Here is a 21,632-nt window from a genome sequence, read left to right on the forward strand (position 1 = left end):
GCCAAATGACGTCAAGTCCCACCTCAAATTATGTCAAATACTGCCCCCAATGATATCAATGCCCTCCTGAAACCCCACCCTCAGCTCACACAATGCAAGCCACAAAATTACAGAAATATCACTGCTTAACTGCTTTAGTGTTTTTAATTTATGAAAACAAGCCTGTAATTGATTAATTGAAATACACAATGCAAGCCACAAAACATCCCAAAAATACACAAATCACTTTCATTGCTTTATTGCTTTTCAACTTATAAAAATAAGCCTGTTATTGATTAATTGAAATCCAAGCCAACCTGTTGTCAGCATGAAATGGTCAGTATTGCAATCTGGATGTCTGGAAGCGAGCAAACATAGAACTGACTGATGTGCAAGAGATGGAGAAATGACGTCAGTCAGAAAAATTCCAGTGCAGGAGAAAATACTCCAATGAAGTGGAGTGTCCAGTCCAAGTCTAATATCAGTGGCTTTGCCAGCAACTATCTGATAGGATTGCGTTCTTTGTCTAGAAGAGCCATTCTGAAGAGCCATTCAATATTGAAATATTGAAAGCGATGGGGGATGGTGGTTACTCATTGGTTATAACTGTTTGCATGTGACCACCAGCCATTATATCAAACCAGCATATGTTCTCTTTTGAAGAACAGTATTTAGACTGGAGAACATCGTAGAGGGACAAATGCTTTAGATTTTCCTGCTTCATCAGTTGTTTGCAACCCATGGCAATTTATATAGCTTTTCTCCTGCATTTTTGCTTCACAAAATCATCAATAACGTCTTTGTAGGTAAAATCTTGTGAGGAGACATTTTCAGTTATACGTCTTGCTGAACTTGTCAAATGTTCATGACTCATCGTAATTCACAGATAATTTTTCACTCTTCAATACAGAGAAAGAAGGCGTGGACATGCTAAATTGCCCCTTAGAGTGAGGTAACGAGGCAGGGGATTGGGCCTAGGTGGGGTGGTCTTTCAGACTCAATGGGCTGAATGGCCTCTTTCTGTACTGTGGGGATTCTATGAGAATACTGAGGAAACAAGTACAGAGGAATTAAAGGGTGCTAAGGGAGGGGGGAAGAAAACATTGATGCTGCCATGGCAACGAATAGGTTACACCTTTGTAGCCTCGATCACCATGTTGCTCAAAAAGGATAAGGATCTGATAGAATTAAAAAAAAAAAAAATTTAGATTACCCAATTATTTTTTCCAATTAAGAGGCAATTTAGCGTGGCCAATCCACCTACCCTGCACATTTTTGGGTTGTGGGGTGAAACCCACGCAGACACGGGGAGAATGTGCAAACTCCACACGGACAGTGACCCAGACCCGGGATCAAACCTGGGACCTCAGCGCCGTGAGGCGGCTGTGCTAACCACTAGGCCACCGTGCTGCCCAGGATCCGATAGAATGTGGGTCGTACAGGCCCATATCACTCTTGAATGTGGATGCAAAGGTACAGCCGAAGGTATCAGCAGGTAGGTTAGAGGAGTGCCTCCCGAAAGTGATAGGGGAAGAGCAGACGAGGTTTGTAAGAGGAAGGCAGCTTTTTTCAAACATTAGAAGGGCTCTGAATGTAGTTATGGCACCGAGGGGAGGGAGACAGAGGTAGTAGTGGAACTGGACGCCAAGAAGGCGTTTGACCGGATAGAGTGGAGGTATTTGATGGCAGTTTTGGAGTCGTTTGTGATTGGGCCGCGATTTGTGGATTGGGGGGGGGGGGGCTCCAGGATGGCCAGGCTCGTGATCTGGGACCACCGATCGGCAAACGCGCGTGATCCCGGGGGTGGGGGGGTGCATATTGTCGGGGCCAGCCCGCGTTGTGTATGTCCACCATGTGTGGGGCCGCCGCCGTGCGGACCTGCGGCCGGAAGTGCAGGGCCCTGCGAGGAGCACTCCGGGGCCCAGCTAGCCCCCTGAAAAATGAAGCATCACTCTGGACTTACTCCAGGAAAGTCCAGAGTGATTCACACCCGTTTTCCCGCAGGCCTGGGGACATAGCCCCATTATCAGAGAATTCTGCCCATAGTGTTTCATCATATTGATTGATTCGTCTTGATTTCAATGAATATGAATTTTAAGGAAGAGCAGGTTTCTTTGTATTCCTCCATCCTGGCCTGGGGGTCGACTCACCCCTGCAGCTGTTCCCCTCGAGGACCTAAGCTCGCAGGTGTGCTGTGGTGGTGCTTCACTGGCTGCTGCTGTTGGCTACCTGGCCTGGCCTCTGCTCTTGCCCTCACCAGCCCAGTTACCCAGCCCTCCTCCCTCTCAGTGCTGGCATTTAGTTGAGTAGTTGAGTCGCCCCACTGCTCTCCGAAAACCACGCCGGCCCCTGTCTAGTCCTCGGACTTCCTGACAGCCCATGCCTCTCCCTTGTGTGGCTGGGCCTCAAGCCTCGATGACTGTGTGTTGCTGGTTTCATGTAGCTTGCCCTGGTCTCTGTTGTCGCCCTCATTTGGAGGCCCCGCCCTCATTGGTCCAGTTGCTGCCCAACCCTCTCACTCTCAGCCCTGGCCCCTGCTCGAGTCAACCTACTGCTCCCTGAAAACCATGCCACCGCCTGCCTGGCCCTCGCATCTCCTTACTGCTCATACCTTTTGTTTGGGTGGCAAGGTCTTGAGCCTCAGTGACTGCATGTGCTCCTGGCTGGTTGCCTGCTGCTGCTGGCTTTATCAGACCTTCCCTGACCCGGCCCTGGCCCGGTCTATACCAGAGTCATCACTGAGATCAAGAGCCCATCAGCAAATTTAGAACTGGCAGGCTCTGATTATACTATAATAATCTTTATTATCGCAAGTTAGGGGGGGCACAGTGATTAGCACAGTTCAATTCCCGGTTTGGGTCACTGTCTGCGGAGTTTGCAATTCCTCCCCGTGTCTGCGTGGGTTTCCGCCGGCTACTCCGGTTTCTTCCTGTGTTGTTCCTCGTGTCTTAATAAAGCTCGTAGTCTCAAATGTGGAGAAGATGCTTTATTGTGAATTTGTTCTCTCTTCAGAGATTAACTTATGGCTACCTCAAATGCTGCCTGCTTGTGTGTCTGTGTCCTGCTACGAGTTCTGCCTTCCGTGAAGTGTGTCGTCACTTCCTGTCCCTATGTATATGTAGCTCTCCCGTGCTCCCTCTAGTGCTTGCTCAGTTGTATTGCATCTACTCAGATCTACGATCACCACATCCCCCCTTTTTTCTTTACATATTTTCTGTACATCGTTAAAGAAAATTGTACAAAACAGTTACTTATGATATGTGTATCTATACAAGTGATGGTGCTATTGCATATTTTACAAAGCCAATTTATATTTATGAGTCCACTCAATAAAAACATTTATGAGTCCATACTTGAATTTGTTAACCAAGTTTTTTCTTTTGTTGTTATTGATGTGGTGAATGTTGTCGGTGTTCTTGTTATTTTAAGTAACCAATGCGTCATCCCGAGGTATTTGCATGGTCGAACCACTGATGTTGACTGACATGGACTTTTTTTCTGTGCTTGTGGTATCGATGTATTATGTCATCCGCCTTGAAAGATGGTGTGCTTGCTTGTTCTGGAGCAGATATGAGTTTGTGCGATTCATTGTCATCCTATGGCATGTCTGTAGTCTTGTCATTGTTTTGCAGTGTACTGTGGCATTGTCCTTCATGTGCAGAGTTGTACCATTTTGTACAAGTCGTTGTTTCATTGCCGTTGTTTCTGTCGTTCCTGTCTTTGTTGTTTTCGTTGCCGTTCTTGTTGCTGTTTTTGTCGTTTCTGTCTTTGTTGTTGTCGCTATCTTTGTTATGCTTCTTGTTGGTTTTGTTGTTCTTCTTGTAGTTTTTGTCGTTGTGCTTATAGTTTTTGTTGGTGCTGTTGTTGTTCTTGTTTCTGCAGTGCTTCTTGCGATTTTTGTTGTTCTTGTCACGCTTCATGTTGCTTTTGTTCTTGCTGTTGTTGTTCTCGTTTCTGCAGTGCTTCTTGCGATTTTTGTTGTTCTTGTCGCGTTTCATGTTACTTTTGTTCTTGCTGTTGTTGTTCCCGTTTCTGCTGTGCTTCTTTTGGCTTTTGTTTTTCTTGATATGCTCAATGAGTGTCCCGTGTGGATAATTTGAGTCATTGAACGTTTCGTCTCGAGAATGATGAGAATGATCTGATGTTGCATTGATACTGGTGACATCAGTCATTTGTTGTGGATTTGATTCGTCGTCTTTGCTTTCTTGGTGCTCCTCTTCTGGAGTCAAATACTTCTCAATTTCATTTGACCCGGTCTCTCTGGACTCTTGGTGCTCCTCTTCCGGAGTCAAAATCTTCATGACTACAATTGACGTGGTCTCTCTGGACTCTTGGCGCTCCTCTTCTGGAGTCAAAATCTGCATGATTTCTGTTGGCGTGGTCTCTCTGGACTCTTGGGTGGCCCTACTCTGTGCTTCTGTACAGACAAGCTGAGAACTGTCAGTCTCGCTGTGATCCTGTACGTCGAGTGTGATCACCTTGTCACTGTTTTTGCATGCAGTGGGTAGATGTACATTGTCTTTTTCTTGTTCATGTGAGCTTGGTAGACTTTCATAGTCTGCTTGTGGTTGCTCAGATATGGCGGGTTGACCTTCATGGTCTTGTTCATGCATGGTGTTCGCCAGGGAGTGTTTGCTTGCTTCCCTTTTGGAGTCTTTCATCACTCGCACTGTGGAGCCTGTCATCGCTTGCTCTGTGGAGTCTTTCTGTGCTCTCTGTGTGGCGTCGTCTTCGTCTTGGGTATTGCTGTCATCCAATGTATTGACGATCTGCCATGGCACCATGGTGTTGGATTCATCTACCACGAGTAGATTTGTGTTGAGCTTTGCGATCGTGTTGCTGATGCTGTGATCAGCATATCCGAATAACTCAGCCATGTCTGAGTAGTATTCTTCGAAAACCAAATCATCTTGGTTGGATTCATCTACCACGAGTAGATTTGTGTTGAGCTTTGCGACCGTGTCGCTGGTGCTGTGATCAGCATATCCGAATAACTCAGCCATGTCTGAGTAGTAATCTTCGAAAAACAAATCATCTTTTGTTGTTTCGGAAATCTTTTTGTTCTCTTCACTTTGGGTGGTGCAGACTGCTTTTTCCAGGGTGTTGTGAGAGTTATTTTCAACTGCTGGTTTAAGTTCAGGCATTTTTCTGTGTTCTGAGGCAAGAAAATGTGGTTTTACAGCTTTACGTATTTTGTTTTCAATTTTCTGTACTTTTCACTCGCGATTTCTTGTTCTTTTAGTAATTGTTCAAGTTTTGCATCACTCAGTCTCTGTGCAGTTTGGCCTCTGAGCATACCGTTCAAATTCCTTACAGTACTCTTCAAATGTGTTTAGTATTGTTTGTAAGCTGTTGTTGTCTTCATCTTTTGAGTATTTAAATCCATTATATACTTTCTTAGCTTCATGTCCTGCGATGAGCATTGCTATTTTAATTTTGTCTGAGGCTGCTGCTACATCATTAGCTATGATATATGAATCGAACCATTGTTTAAAATTTTTCCAGACATTTCTTACATTGCCAGTCGTGTCCAGCTGAGGTGGGTATCCAAGCCACATCCTCGAATTAGCAATGTCTTCCCAAGCCGAATGTCCAGTAGGAGATTTCCATGCCATTTTGTTCTTTCTGTGTCTGCAGCTGAGTTGTCCTGCAGGAAGCATCTGAAACCACTCTTGGTACCATGTGTTGTTCCTCGTGTCTTAATAAAGCTCATAGTCTCAAATGTGGAGAAGATGCTTTATTGTGAATTTGTTCTCTCTTCAGAGCTTAACTTACGGCTACCTCAAATGCTGCCTGCTTGTGTGTCTGTGTCCTGCTACGAGTTCTGCCTTCCGTGAAGTGTGTCGTCACTTCCTGTCCCTGTGTATATATATAGCTCTCCCGTGCTCCCTCTAGTGCTTGCTCAGTTGTATTGCATCTACTCAGATCTACGATCACCACACTTCCCACAGTCCAAAGATGTGCAGGTTAGGTGGATTGGCCATGATAAATTGCCCTTAGTGTCCAAAACGTTTAGGTGGGGTTACTGGGTTGCAGGGATAGGGTGGAGGTGTGGGCTTTGGTAGGGTGCTCGATCCAAGGGCCGGTGGAGACTTGATGGGCTGAATGGCCTTCTTCTGCACTGTAAATTCTATGGTTCTATGAAGTCGGTTTACATTAACACTGAAATGAAGTTACTGTGAAAAGCCCCTAGTCGCCACATTCCGGCACCTGTTCGGTACACGGAGGGAGAATTCAGAATGTCCAAATTACCTAACAGCACATATTTTGGGACTTGTGGGATGAAACCTGACCAGCCGGACGAAACCCACGCAGACACAAGGAGAACGTGCAGACTCCACACAGTCAGTGAAGCAAGCCAGCATTCGCACCCGGATCCCTAGCACTGTGAAGCAACAGTGCCAACCACTGTGCTACCATGGCGCCAATAACTTTTCTACTGTGTCAATAGGAAAGGATTCTATCCTCAGTGTGAAGCACATTTTCAACCAATAACATAACATCATGCAAATGAATGGTTCCTTGTGAGTTAGCATGATACTCTCATTTTAAGGAATTTTATTTTGTTCATCCTCTTCAACCCAAAAAGGCAAGTCACTGGAAAGCTCCTAGGGGAATAAGACTATTTTCAACAACCATGACTGATGATTCCTGTGCACATTTCCAGCTGAGCACCACTATAAACAAGGTCTATACCAGTCATCACTGCGCATATTATTCATTTGTAGATCAACAACAACATATATATAGCACCTTTGGTTAAAAAAAGTCCCAAGGCATTTCACAGCAGTGTAGTCAGACAAAAATTGACACTGAGCCAAAGATTCAAATGATATTAGTAGAGGTGACCAAAAGCTTGGTCAAGAAGATAGGTTTTTAAGGAGAATCTTGAAGGGAGAGGCGGAGAGAGAATGCTAAATCTTAGGGCCTAGATAGCTAAAGACATAGGGCTGAATTGTCCGCCATTGGGATTCTCCGTTTTGCCGGCAGCCTGGGGGTTTCCCGACATCGTGGGGCTGCTGCACATTGACCAGCTGGTGAAACGGAGAATCCTGACGGTGTGCCACACCAGAAATCTGGCGCGGCGGGACAGAGAAACCCGCCCATGGCTACCAATGTTGGAACAAAGGAAGTGGAGTATAAGCAAAGTTTGAGAACTGGACAAGTATAAAGTTCTTGGAGTGTTGCGGGGCTGGAGATGGGATATAAATGATTGAGCACAGATGTCATGGAAGGATTTGAACGTAAGAAGCAGAATTTAAAAATTGTGGCATTGTTGGAAGGGGACCCAATCAAGATCAGCAACACGAATTCGGATACAGGTGGCAAAATTTTGGTTGAGTTCAAGTTTATGGGTGGTGGATGATGACAGATGGACAGGAGAGCATTGAATTAGTTGAGCTTGGAGTTAATAAAAGTATGGACGAGGGTTTCAACAGTAGATGGCTTGAGGGAGTAGTGGAGAAGACTGATATTACAAAGGTGAAATAGGTGATTTTGCTGTTAGAGGGGACAGGAGGTCATACGTGTGCAATTTGATATTGTTTTCAGATGTTGTCACCAAGGGTAAGCTTGTTTAGAGAAATAACAGGGATACAAAGAATAGATCACAGGGACTCCAGTGATAACTGTGCAGGCTGGAAGTAAAGCCATTGCAGGAGACATTCAGATGTTTGATTAACTTAGAAGTTTCCAAAAATATATTTCTACTTTAGTTTCAAGAATCAAGTGGTTGAATGCTATATTCTGCATAACTTTACCTTAGTAAGAGACTTTATGTTGAAGGCCCAGAGATTTGTGACCTTTGTTGAAAGTAGTAGTAGCAGTCTTTAGTAGTTGTAGAAGATAAGGAGTGCTACCAAGATATTATAGCTACCATTCTTTCATGGACATCACTGGCCAGACCAGCATTTATTGCCCATCCCTAATTGCCCTGAAGAAGGAGATGGTGACCCACCTACTCGACTCACTTCAGTCTCATCCTCTGAGTGACCAACATTTACTTTATCTACTTTCATCCCTTGTATATACATGTAGAACCTCATACTGTCTGTTTTATAGTTCTTGCAATTTACACTTATATTCTTCTTTCTCCCTCTTTATTATATCTGTAGTCATTTGTTGCTGGCTTCTAAAAACTTGCCAATCTTCTGGTCTCCCACTCATCTTTGCAGCATTGTATGCTTTTTCTGTTACTCTCCTAACTAATAGCCACAGATGGTGCATCCTTCTTGTACAGTTTTTCTTTTTCTATGGAATATATCTTCATTGAGAGCTATGAAGCATCTCCTTTCCGCTACTGCTTATCTACTATCTTCCCTTTAACCTATTTTCCCAGTCCACTGAAACCAACTCTGTCTTCATACCTTCGTGTTTGCCCTTATTTATGTTTAGCACGGTGGCGGAGTGGTTAGCAAACCTGGCCCCGGGTCACTGTCCATGAGGGGTTTGCACATTCTCCCCGTAACTGCGTGGATCCCACACCTGCATTCCAAAGATGTGCAGGGTAGGTGAATTGGCCATGCTAAATTGCCCCTTAATTGGAAAACAATAATTCGGTACTCTAAATTTATTTTTAAAAATGAATGTTTAAGAGACTAATTTCAGACTCATATTTCTCACCCTCAGATTGAATGTGCAATTCTATTACGTTATGACCACTCTTGCCGAGAAAATCCTTTACTATGAGATCACTAATTAGTCATAAATCATTACACATGCCCTGGGTTACTATCTGTGTGGAGTTTGCACATTCTCCCCGTGTCTGCGTAGATCTCACCCCCACAAACCAAAAGATGCGCAGGGTAGGTGGATTGGCCATGCTAATTTGCCCCTTAATTGGAAAAAAAATAAAAATAAAAAAACAAATCTTTACACATTACCAGGTCTAAAATAGCCTGTTCCCAAGGTGGTTCCAGAACTTAATGTCAAAAAAATGTCTCAAATACACTTTATGAATTCATCCTCAAGGGTTCCTTTGCTAATATGATTCATCTAATCTGTATGAAGATTAAAATCTCCCAATCTTAATTCAGCACCATTGTTACAACCATAATTCCTTATTATTTTCTGTCCTCCAGTGTAGTTATTGTTAAGGGCCTATACACTGCTCCCATTGATGACTTCTTTCCCTTCTATTTCCCATCTCGGCCCAAACTGATTCTACACCTTGATCTTCCAAGCCAAGATTATTTCCCACTGCTGTACTGTACTCATCCTTTATTAGCAGAGCTACCCTGCTACTTTTCCTCCAGCCTTGATCATGTATCTGTAATGACTGCAATATCACTTTTTTATCTGTATATGCCTCATCCTTATTTTCAAATTCTTCCAGGCTTCGCCTGTACCTCTGTAACTAGCTCCAATCCTACACCATTATGAGACTTGTGTATTTTCCAAGTCTGGCTGCTTGTGGATCCCCTATTTCCTTTGCTCTGTGGCTTCCACTGTTCAGATAGTCAACTCTGGAATTCCCGACCCACACTTCTCATCTCTCTATTTCAATTGATAGACAAGAATATTATCCATACTTTTTTCAAAATGTTGAGTTTCAAACTTTGTGCTACAGGAGTCCTTAGCCCTCTATGGCTAAGGAGAAGAAAAATCAGGCCGAATTCCTACTTCTAATAGCGAGGCAATTACCCTACTGTGTTGCCCTTCCTTCAGTCAAAGACTACCAATTCTCATTTTCAAGTTTAAGACTGCACTACAAGTATTTTCTCAAGAGACATTGACTTGGCTAAGGTATGGGGGCATTCGTTTCCAGAGGAGCAATGATTTAACAAGAATCAATGGGGTTTAAGTAGGTTAGTCCCCATGTTCAGATGTGTGACTAATCAGTGCCCATTTAATGGAATGTAGGCAGTATATCAACTACATGTTCCCTGCTAATTATAATTACGTCTGTGTGACGTCCTGACCTATTCATTGGCTGCACACATCAACAGTATCACTGCTAACTTGTATTACTTAAAAGCTAGCCTCTTTCAAGAGGAGATGCATTAGGACTGGAACAGGTCCTGGGAATCATCCTGCAACTGACTCCTGGGAAAGGGAGAAAGGGAGAAAGGGAGGCAGGGCCTCCAAATTTTCAGATGCATCTTTGTGGATGAGGTGGAAAGGGGAGAGAGATGTCTTTTATCCTCTGGTGGAGGTAGGACAGTGATGAAGACTGCCCTTGTGTTAAATGTATTCTCCTATACAATTAACTAGGCAGAAATTTGCACTAGACTTCTCGGATGCAAAATTAAATTTTATTGGTATCTATTGATTATAAGAGAGTAATCTTCTTGCGGTTACAAAATCAAATGTTCTCAATACAAGCTCCTGCAGAAGGCTTTACTTGAGATGATTATACTTAGTAATTATCAAACGATTTAGAATTCAAAATGCAGTAATGGTTTCTTTGCGCAAAGCAAACAGCTGCACAGGTCAGAAGTAAAAATGGAAAATATGAAACAAAGACAGTAGATAGCTTCTTAGGCAAAAAGTATAGGATGATTCTAGAATGGAATAATAGCCTAAAACTATTACCTTTAAGGAATTTGTTATCAGTCTAAGTCAATCTATTCCTGCCCTTGTAACAAGCTGATTGGTTTGGATGAGTCTTCAATACATTTGATTCGATGTTTGGGTTGTTCGTCTTCAATATGCAACATGACTGATAATTCCAAACTGTGGTGAATGTATTATGCCAATAATCCACCATTGTATTTGTATCTGTGCTGTGCTGTTGCCCTTGTGGGCTCCTCCTATGGGCCATTGTATGGCATTATCCATAGGGGAACATGTTGGGGCATGTATGGGCTCCGCCCATGGCGCCTCCCCTTGGAGAGAGGTATAAAGAGCAGTCGACCTGTAGGCGGTTCTCAGTGTTGGATCAGTCGCAGCCACTGTTCTAAGTTGATTAAAGCCACAGTTTACTTCTACTCTTGTCTCGAGTGAATTGATGGTCGCATCAACTTAAACGCAACTATGGAATCGGCCCTCAAACCTGACCGACTGGAACTCGATCCGCAGGCCGCGGAGGCGAAATAAATTTTTTCGCACTGGTTCCGCTGCTTCAAGGCCTATCTCGCAGCCTTCTCCACGCCTTCCGTCACTGACGAACAGAAGCTGAGCCTCCTCCACGCACGGGTGAGCCATCGAATCTCTGTTCAACTCGACGAGGCCTCCTCCTACACAGACCCCCTCGCAATGCTCGAACGCCTCTATGTACGGCCCGTGAACGAGGTCTACGCACGACACATCCTCACCACTCGCAGCCAGCGTCCCGGGGAATCGCTAGAAGACTACCTACGCGACCTCAAAGTTCTCGCACGCAGCTGCAACTACCAGGCTGTTACGGCCACTCAACATATAGAACTCGCCGTCCAAGACGTCTACATGGCGGGAGTCCGGTCCAACTATGTGAGACAACGCCTACTCGAAAAGGGGGCCCTGGACCTGGATCAGACAGTAAAGTTAGCCTCCTTTCTGGAAGTAGCGTTCCAGAGCCTTAACGCGTTCCCGGCTGACCACGCGACCCCCTCATGGACCCCCGACCAAAGACTGCCCCAGGCCTGTGCCGCGCGGCCGCCCGCCCATCATGGGGGTTACCCTGCTATTTCTGCGGCCAGTCCCAACACCTCCGGCAGCACTGCCCGACCCGTAATGCGAACTGCAGCAGCTGCGGGGAAAAAAGGACATTTCGCCAAAGTTTGCCTGGCCAGGTCCAAGAATTCTAACTCACAGGCCCGATCCTCAGACTCACAGGCCCGCAGACCCCGCAATGTGGCAGCGTGTCTGCCGACTCTGCCCCCTGCAGACGCATCATCAGCCTCATGCTATCCGTGGGGGCAGCCATCTTCCAGCCCTCACAGCACGTGCGACTCATGGGGGCTGCCATCTTGGCCATCCTCACCCATGCGGCCGGCCACGTGCGTCCATGGGGGCCTCCATCTTGGCCGCCATCTGCAACGCCATTCGACGTGTACGATCAACAAAGGCAGCCATCGCGGAGCCGCCCCAGCACCTCCAGCCACACCGGCTACCTGCCACTCAGCGCGGTCACCCTGGACCAGTGGTGACCCAAGCACTCCGGAGCTCTATGATGACCATCCGGGTAAACGGACATGAGACGCCTTGCCTTTTCAACTCCGGGAGCACAGAGAGCTTCATTCAGACATGGTAAGACGCTGCTCGCTCAGAATTTTCCCGGCGCACCAAACCATCTCCCTCGCCTCTGGGTCGCACTCGGTGCAAATCCGAGGGTGCACTACCGCAACCTTAGCAATACAGGATGCCGAGTACGCCAATTTTAAATTATATGTGCTCCCAGACCTCTGCGCTCTTCTCCTATTGGGACTAGATTTCCAATGCAACCTCAGGAGCCTAACCCTGAAGTTCGGGGGGGCCCCTACCCCCACTCATCATATGCAGCCTCACAACCCTGAAAGTCGACCCTCCCCCACTCTGCGCAAACCTCACCGCTGACTGCAAACCAGTCGCCACCAGAAGCAGGCGGTATAGCATACAGGACAGGACTTTTATCAGGTCCGAGGTCCAGCGACTTTTGCGGGAGGGAGTCATCGAGGCCAGCAATAGCCCCTGGTGAGCTCAGGTGGTGGTCGTCAAGACCAGGGAAAAGAACTGGATGGTTGTAGATTACAGCCAAACCATAAACCGGTTTACGCAACTCGATGCGTACCCCCTTCCCCGGATCGCAGACATGGTAAACCAGATCGCACACTACCGGGTGTTCTCCACGGTAGATCTGAAGTCTGCGTACCACCAGCTCCCAATCTGCCCGGAAGACCGCCACGACATGGCTTTTGAGGCAGATGGCCGCCTTTTCCATTTCCTCCGGAGGTCCCCTTTGGCATCACAAACGGGGTTTTGGTGTTCCGAAGAATGGTGGACCAGTACTGGCTGCGGGCCACATTTCCGTACTTGGACAATGTCACCATCTGCAGCCATGATCAGCAGGACCACGACGCCAACCTCCACAGATTTCTACAAACCCTAAACCTTACGTACAACAAGGAGAAATGCGTTTTCCGCACAACCAGACTAGCCATCGTCGGCTACGTCGTGGAAAACAGGGTTCTAGGACCCGACCCTGACCATATGCGCCGCCTCCTGCAGCTTCCCCTCCCACACTGCCCCAAGGCCCTGAAGAGGTGCCTCGGGTTCTTTTCATATTATGCCCAGTGGGTCCCCAACTATGCGGACAAAGCCCGCCCACTAATCAAGGCCACCATCTTCCCACCAGACCTTCAGCTGCATCAAGGCAGACATCGCCAAAGCCGCAATGCATGCGGTGGATGAGTCCGTCCCCTTCCAGGTGGAGAATGACGCATCAGAGATCACTCTCGCCGCTACCCTCAATCAAGCAGGCAGACTAATAGCGTTTTTTTCGCGCACCCTCACCACCTCCGAAATTCAGTACTCCTCAGTCAAAAAGGAGGCGCAAGCAATCGTGGAAGCTATGAAATGAAATGAAAATGAAAATCGCGTATTGTCACGAGTAGGCTTCAATGACGTTACTGTGAAAAGCCCCTAGTCGCCTGTCCGGGGAGGCTGGTACGGGAATCGAACTGCTGCTGGCCTGCTTGGTCTGCTTTAAAAGCCAGCGATTTAGCCTGGTGAGCTAAACCAGTCCCAAGGCCCGCTATACGGCACTGGAGGCACTACCTCGCTGGTAGGAGGTTTACCCTCGTCACCGAGCAACGATCGGTAGCCTTCATGTTCGACAATACGCAGCGGGGCAAAATCAAGAACGATAAGATCTTGAGGTGGAGGATCGAACTCTCCACCTTTAATTGCGATATAGTATATCGTCCTGGGAAGCTTAATGAGCCCCCAGTTGGCCTGTCCCGTGGCACATGCGCCAGTGCGCAAGGTGACCGACTACGGGCTATCCACGAAAACCTCTGCCACCCGGGGGTCACCCGACTTATCCACTATATCAAGGCCCGCAACCTTCCCTACTCCACTGAGGAGGTCAGAGCCATGACCAGGGACTCCCAGATCTGTGCGGAGTGTAAACCGCACTTCTATCGACCAGATAAGACCCACCTGGTAAAGGCATCCCAGCCCTTTGAGCGCCTCAGTATCGATTTCAAAGGGCCCTTCCCTCCAATAACCGCAATACATATTTCCTCAATATTATTGATTAGTTCTCCCGCTTCCCCGTTGCAATCCCTTGCCCCGACATGACCACGTCCACCGTCATTAAAGTGTCTTCACCCTGTTTGGTTTCCCCAATTATGTCCACAGTGACCGAGGCGCGTCGTTCATGAGTGATGAACTGCGTCAGTACCTGCTCAGTAAGGGCATCGCCTCGAGCAGGACTACCAGTTATAACCCCAGGGGAAACGGGCAGGTGGAGAGAGAGAATGCGATGGTCTGGAAGACCGTCCTACTGACCCTGCGGTCCAGGAATCTCCCAGTTTCCCACTGGCAGGAGGTCCTCCCCGATGCGCTCCACTCTATTAGGTCCATACTTTGCATGGCCACAAACGAGACCCCTCATGACCGCCTATTTGTTTTCCCTAGAAGATCCACCTCAAGGGCCTCGCTTCCGTCTTGGCTGAAGACACCGGGGCCAGTCCTACTCAGAAAGCACGTCAGGAGCCATAAGTCCGATCCTCTGGTAGAAAGGATCCAGCTCCTACATTCCAACCCCCAGTACGCTTATATTGAACACCCCGATGGCCGACAGGATATGGTCTCCCTCCGGGACCTGGCGCCCGCCGGTTCCACCACCACCACCACCGCCCCTCCACCATATCCCGCCCAGCCTACCATGACCAGCACCCCCGCCCCTATATGGCTCCAGCGCTCCCTCCCGCCCACCATCCCCCCTTCACCGATCCATAGGAATGAAGCTCCAGAAGAGACGCTCCCGGAGTCCACGTCTGTACCCGCACCGGCATCCTCACTACCGATGCCAGCAACAACTCCAGAGCTTCGGCGATCACAGCGCACAACCCGTGTGCCGGACCGGCTGAGTTTATGAACCCGTCACCCCCGCCGGACTTCATTTTTTTAACAGTGGGTGAATGTGGTGAATGTATTGTGCCAATAATCCACCATTGTATTTGTATCTGTGCTGTTGCCCCTGTATTTGTATCTGTGCTATGCTGTTGCCCTTGTGGGCTCCTCCTATGGGCCATTGTATGGCATTATCCATAGGGGAACATGTTGGGACATGTATGGGCTCCCTTGAAGGGAGGTATTTACATAAAATTTACAGTGCAGAAGGAGGCCATTCGGCCCATCGAGTCTGCACCGGCTCCTGGAAAGAGCACCCTACCCAAGGTTAATACCTCCACCCTATCCCCATAACCCAGTAACCCCACCCAACACTAAGGACAATTTTGGACACTTAGGGCAATTTATCATGGCCAATCCACCTAACCTGCACATCTTTGGACTGTGGGAGGAAACCGGAGCAACCGGAGGAAACCCACGCACACACGGGGAGGATGTGCAGACTCCGCACAGACAGTGACCCAAGCTGGAATCGAACCTGGGACCCTGGAGCTGTGAAGCGATTGTGCTATCCACAATGCTACCATACAAAGAGCAGTCGACCTGTAGGTGGTTCTCAGTATTGGATTAGTCGCAGGCAGGCACTGTTCTAAGTTGATTAAAGCCACGGTTTACTTCTACTCTTGTCTCGAGTGAATTGATGGTTGTATCACAAACCAATCAGTTTGTTACAGGGGCAGGAATAGATTGACTTAGACTGATAAGAAATTCCTTAAAGGTAATAGTTTTAGGCTATTATTGCATTCTAGAATCATCCTATACTTTTTGCCTAAGAAGCTATCTACTATCTTTGTTTCATATTTTCCATTTTTAAACACATGATGAGAGGCAATGAGAACAGATAGCCGTGGAGATTGAAGCCAGGACTGCAAGCCCAATAACCTGATGCAGAGGAGCAAGATGTTGAATGGCTTTACATGAGTGGTTAAGGTCATTGATTCCTGAGTGAAGTGAAGATGTCTCAAACAGAGGTTGCTGTTGAAGTTCCTGTAGAAGAATGATGAGAACCCTTCTCTCACTCTTTCTTTCCACCCTCCTCAAGCAATTTATGCTGATTTCTATGGCCTCCACTGTTTCTCTGAGTAATGCTAAGGGGAAGATCTACTGGTCCACTCATGTGGAAGAAACTGGTTTATGCAGAAACCTTCAAATAAGCAGAAAATAAAACATCACCGCCTGCCAGGGCACTCCCTGTTGACATCTGAAAATTTTAACAACTATAGATAGCACGCAAAAAGTGTAGAATTGCAACAATAGCCAGAAGAAGCACACCAGCAACTAATCCGTAAGTAATAAATGATCTCTTTAAATACTACCAGGAGACTTGATCAATTACTTCTTTAGGCAAGATACTGGGTCCCCTTTCAATGCAGGTGGGCTGTTAACTCTTTTTGTGTCCACTGTCCATTATCTTGATTAAAGATTCTTGTGTTAGAAATGTCTTCACTTTGGGGATGGCACGGTGGCGCAGTGGTTCGATCCCAGCCCGGGTCATTGTCCGTGTGGAGTTTGCACATTCTCATGGGTTTCACCCCCATAACCCAAAGATGTGCAGGGTAGGTGGATTGGCCACACTTAATTGGAAAAAAAAAGAATTGGGCACTTTAAATTTTAAAAAAAGGAAAAGAAAACAATTGTCTTCACTTTGGCTATGTGAATGTGATTAATAACCTGTAAAGCTCCTGTAACATTTGAGATAGTCAGGTGATACAGAGCGACAGCATTTCTCATTCCCACAGAGTAACATGGTGCAGCTTCTAATTACTAAGCAGTGGACCACATTGAAGAAAAATGAAAAAAGGAAGCAAGAATATTTTTAAATGAGACCTTGTCCCTGTGCTGCTGAAACCTTCTGGAAAGGTTACGAGCTAAATCAGCAGAGTGTTTGCATTTCCTAGTTGTCAACTAATTCCCTCAAGGCAATTATTTGTATTATTGCATCCAGACATCTGAAGGAATTATTTTACATTTCCCTGGCACAAATATATTTCAGTTTAAAGTGGAGATTGTGACTTTGTTGCGAATAATTTTTGCAGCTTTCTTTACCAAACATCTTTCAATTGAAATTGAGGGATTTTTTTTATTAGTCTAGCTCATTGTTTTTCTGCTAACTCTTAGGAGATAAAATATGATTGTAGAGCAGGTTTTAAATTGAATGTGTTATGGTGGTGTAAATCCTTCAAGTCTGTATTTCCAGGAATGCTGGAACATTTTATGCTGCTAAATCATTTTTTAAAAAAAAGAAACATAAGGTGCAAAATCCTTTAAAAAAGCTTCCTTTGACTATGGTGCTTGACACCAACTCCCACTGCCGCATACAGAATCATTCCAAAAATAGCCTTTGCCCTTTTGTGTGATCCGCATGTTAAATAAAGATGGAAAACTTGCCTTCACGAAGGTAGAGTGAAATAAAACGGTAACGTTTATTTTACTAGGCCTCAATCTTTTGTAACACATTTAAAACAACATAATTGTAATGCTGCATAAAATGGTAGCAGCTGTTTATGTGATCTTTTATTTGCAGCAGTAGCAATTGCTAGATATTCATGGTTTGTATTAATAATTTTAATATCTATAAGCCAATTCGTGTTTAACACATAGTAGGGTTATTGGGAAGGAGCAATTGAAGTTGCAGGAGGAAGGAAGTAAGAGTAGAGAAGTGAATTCTGTGGATTTAAAGACTGAAGAGTGAAGAAGAAAACTACCAGAAATATTGCCCACAAAAAAAATCCTAGATATAATGTGGCACTCGTTTGTTTGTTGCCCGATTGAGTAGTATAAGACAAATTCTGAAAGGTGTTTTTGTTAAAAAAATAACTGAAACACAATTTAATCCAGTTAGCAAAAAGATTTATTTGAGTATTACATTATCTTTCAAAAGCTTAACCAGTACTAAATTACAGTGCAATTAATTTTGCCACTTCTGTTTGCTGTATTCCATGTGTAAAACATGTGCCTATTGAAGATTTAGAAAGGTCATAATTTAAACAGCTGAGGTCTGTTTGTCTCTTTTCTAACAGAATAACAAACCGTTTCAACCCAATCTGCCTAAAACATGCCACATGTAAATGGGGCCTATCCTTTGACCTGTGTCCTTTTAGCTATGGATCAGTCCACATGCTCTATGAAGCTAGGCAGGCTGATTTGAAATGCAGATGCAGTAGAGATGGGGATGTGCCTCTTTTTATTCTTGCTGTATCTGTCAGGGTGAAAAATGGCTAGCTCAAGGGTCATCTATCCATACTCACTTAATTATTTTTCTTGGACCCACAGAATTGTCGCAGGCAGTAGTGGATGCAGGAGCTGTTCCTCTTTTGGTTCTTTGTATCCAAGAGCCAGAGGTGCCATTGAAAAGGATTGCAGCCTCTGCGTTGAGTGATATTGCAAAACAATCCCCGGAGTTGGCTCAAACTGTGGTGGATGCAGGGTCCATTGCTCATCTAGCTCAGATGATCCTGAACCCTGATGCTAAATTAAAGGTAAGCATTTGTACTGCACAGATTATACCATTGTTCTCATTGTGCAAGCAAATACACCCGTCCAGTGTGAAATACAACACGATACGGAAGTTTGGTTGATGAAAATAAGTTTGGTGTTCGTATATTATTTGGCAGCTGAAGCAATTTAATCATAAGTCTATTATTGGTATTCTATTTTGATTAATCAGATTTGACTGATTACATATTAGCACAAAATACAATGTATGTATAGCAATTTATTAATGCTGCAATTATTCAATTTTAGAAAAACTTAGTTTAAAGTAGCCTAATGGTTAAAAATTCCTTCCATATTTAATTGTTTTAGTTCAGCAGCTGCAACCACAAATTTAAATTCTTGTGCTATTTTTCTGTCTTCTGTAGCGTCAAGTATTTTCAGCTCTTGGTCAGATTGCAAAGCATTCCGTGGATCTGGCAGAAATGGTTGTAGAAGCAGAAATTTTCCCTGCTGTTCTAACATGTCTGAAGGACCCAGATGAGTTTGTGAAAAAAAATGTTGCAACACTAATTCGGGAAATTGCCAAGCACACTCCTGAGGTGAATGCATTTGATTTTAAGAGTGCAGCAATGTAGCTGAAAGATTGTTACAGGTGTTGTACAGACAAGAGCCTAGTTGTGTTTTGCAATATTTTAAATGTTCTTTATGCTGAAACTTGAAAATGTTTGTCTTTGTAAAACAATTGATAATAGCTTCATTTATTCATTTTTAAGGTGCACAATCTGAACATCTCTTTTTAGAACAGAAGCCTAAATTATGTAAAGCGTCTTTTCATAGTTTTTGTCCTAACTTATCTTTATTTATTGTTTATTGGTCCATCTTCTTCGATGGCGTCGCCAATCCGCCTAACCTGCACATCTTTGGGTTGTGAAGGTGAAACCCATGCAGTCACGGGGAGAATATGCAAACTCCACATAAACAGTGACCCAGAGCCGGGATCAAACCTGTGCCCTCAGCAGCATAGGCAGCAGTGCTAACCACTGTGCAACCATGCCGCCCTTCAATGTGGAGTTTTTGCGGAAGGAGCTCCCCACTGTAAAAAACTGGGCTATTTGCGGCTGAGGCCACGCGTTCCCCATTCAGGCCCCTTGTTCAACTCAAGTCGTGTTGAATAGTCAGGAGTTTCTCGGCACTGCGAGTTCCACGAAACACGAGGCTAAACACGCCTGCAAGCCGACTTTGTTTGGGAAAAAGGACGCGATTCTCCGGAAAAATTTCCAAGTGCTGTAGTGAGCGGGAATGTTTCCCGACGCTGAGCCCAGCGAGGACGGCAACACAATTCAAAGTTAATTGGCCCACTTAACGAGGCCTCACGGGCTTCCCGCCCCAAATGCCAGCTCGCCAGCTGATTCACCGGGACCGCGCTCATCAGCCCCCCGCTAACAAGGTCGAGCAGCACTTATGATGTGGAGATGCCGGCGTTGGACTGGGGTGAGCACAGTAAGAAGTCTTACAACACCAGGTTAAAGCTGAGGAAGGAGCTGCGCTCCGAAAGCTCGTGTTTGAAACAAACCTGTTGGACTTTAACCTGGTGTTGTAAGACTTCTTACTGAGCAGCACTTAGGCTGCACTTGTTTAGCCAACCCAGCCAGCTCGCAACAATGGCGCCAAGGAGACCGGCCCCAAGATTCGGGGATGCTGATCAATGGAGGTTCCTGGACGCGGTGGAGGCTGGGAGGGATGTCCTGTTCCTCCGATGGTCCCGGAGGGTGAGCCATGAGGCAGCCAGTGCTGCCTGGGACAAGGTGGCAGCATCAGTCAGCATGGGCAGTGTGACCAGGAGACCTGGCCTCCAGTGTCGAAAGAAGGTCAACGAGCTACAACGGGCAGCCTGAGTGAGTAGGCACCAACGTTTCAATCCCCAACCCCCCAAGGGAGCATCCCCCAAGGTGACCCCCAACCCTCCCTCCATCCCTCTCACCCTTCAGCACTCCCTCTACCCACCACTTCAATCCTCCCTCCACCACAACTCTCCCTTCACAACCCCCCACCACAACTGTGAACCATGCTTGTTGCTAACAGTGCCCTCACTGTGTCCCCTCAGAAAATAATAACGATAAGAATAATTTTTATTATTGTCACAAGTAGGCATACATTAACACTGCAATGAAGTTACTGTGAAGATACCCTAGTCGGCATACTCCTAAGCCTGTTCGGGTACACAGAGGGAGAATTGAGAATGTCCAATTTACCTAACAGCACTTCTCTCGCGACTTGTGGGAGGAAAAAGGAACACCCAAAAGTAACCCACGCAGACACGGGGAGAATGTACAGACTGCACAGACAGTGACCCAAGCCGGGAATCGAACCTGCAACCATGGCGCTGTGAAGCAACAGTGCTAACAACTGTGCTACCGTGCCACCCATTAAAGCTCTCCCATAATCAGCAGGCAAGGGCCCAGACTGGTGGTGGGGTGCCGGACTTCAGAATCCTCACCTCCTTCGAGGAGATGCCCTGGAGGAGACTGGTGTGGTCGAGGTCAGGCCAGTCACCCACACGGAGACTTGTGGATTCCTCAGAGGTGAGGAACCACCGGGCCCCACCAAAAGACCTGTCAAACGTAAGTAGTGATTGCCTCACTGACTAACCCATCCTTCCCACTGACCAGCGCGGCCCATCCTGGGTGGTCCCCTCTCCTGACTCCATGGAGAATACCTCGGAGAGGAGCTCGGAGGGTGCAATTGTTATAGTCACAGCTGTCACTTCCAGTGTGGGCTGACCCCCAGAACCTTTGTCTGTCTCTCCAGGCAACCCCTCCCTGTGACACCCACTCAACCTCCGGCCGTGGTTGTGTCCCGGGAGCTGTGTGCCATCCCCTCGGTATACGGATGTTGGCTGCTGTGTGTGTTGTGTTGACTCCCACACAGCGTCTAGGCATCCAGGTTTGATGCAAATGCTGGGCAATGACTTCCACCTGCTACATGGCCCACCTACCCACAGGAACCCACTTGGTATGTGTCAAGTGCTCACTTAACCATGATTGGCAATTCCCTGTTAACGATAGCCTTCAGCCACACAGCCAGACTTCAGCTGTCGGTAGGGGTTATGGGTGATCAGTGGGGCAGATGGGCAGGGACAGGGGTTGGCCCTGGCATGGGGTTGGAATCCAAGGTATGTCAGG

General features: G+C 46.3%; 1 protein-coding gene across 2 annotated transcripts in view; it reads left to right on the forward strand.

Annotated features, from left to right (window-relative positions):
- spag6 (sperm associated antigen 6) overlaps positions 1-21,632 on the forward strand; it is a 265,208-nt gene that overhangs the window by 162,409 nt on the left and 81,167 nt on the right. For both annotated transcript variants that reach the window (XM_038798106.1, XM_038798105.1), the window contains exons 5-6: positions 18,289-18,494; positions 18,876-19,049. In XM_038798106.1, the coding sequence (XP_038654034.1) occupies positions 18,289-18,494; positions 18,876-19,049 (380 nt within the window). The remainder of the gene's footprint in view (positions 1-18,288; positions 18,495-18,875; positions 19,050-21,632) is intronic.

Source organism: Scyliorhinus canicula, chromosome 5 (genome assembly GCF_902713615.1).
Source record: "Scyliorhinus canicula chromosome 5, sScyCan1.1, whole genome shotgun sequence".
In the NCBI taxonomy this organism is placed as follows: domain Eukaryota; kingdom Metazoa; phylum Chordata; class Chondrichthyes; order Carcharhiniformes; family Scyliorhinidae; genus Scyliorhinus; species Scyliorhinus canicula.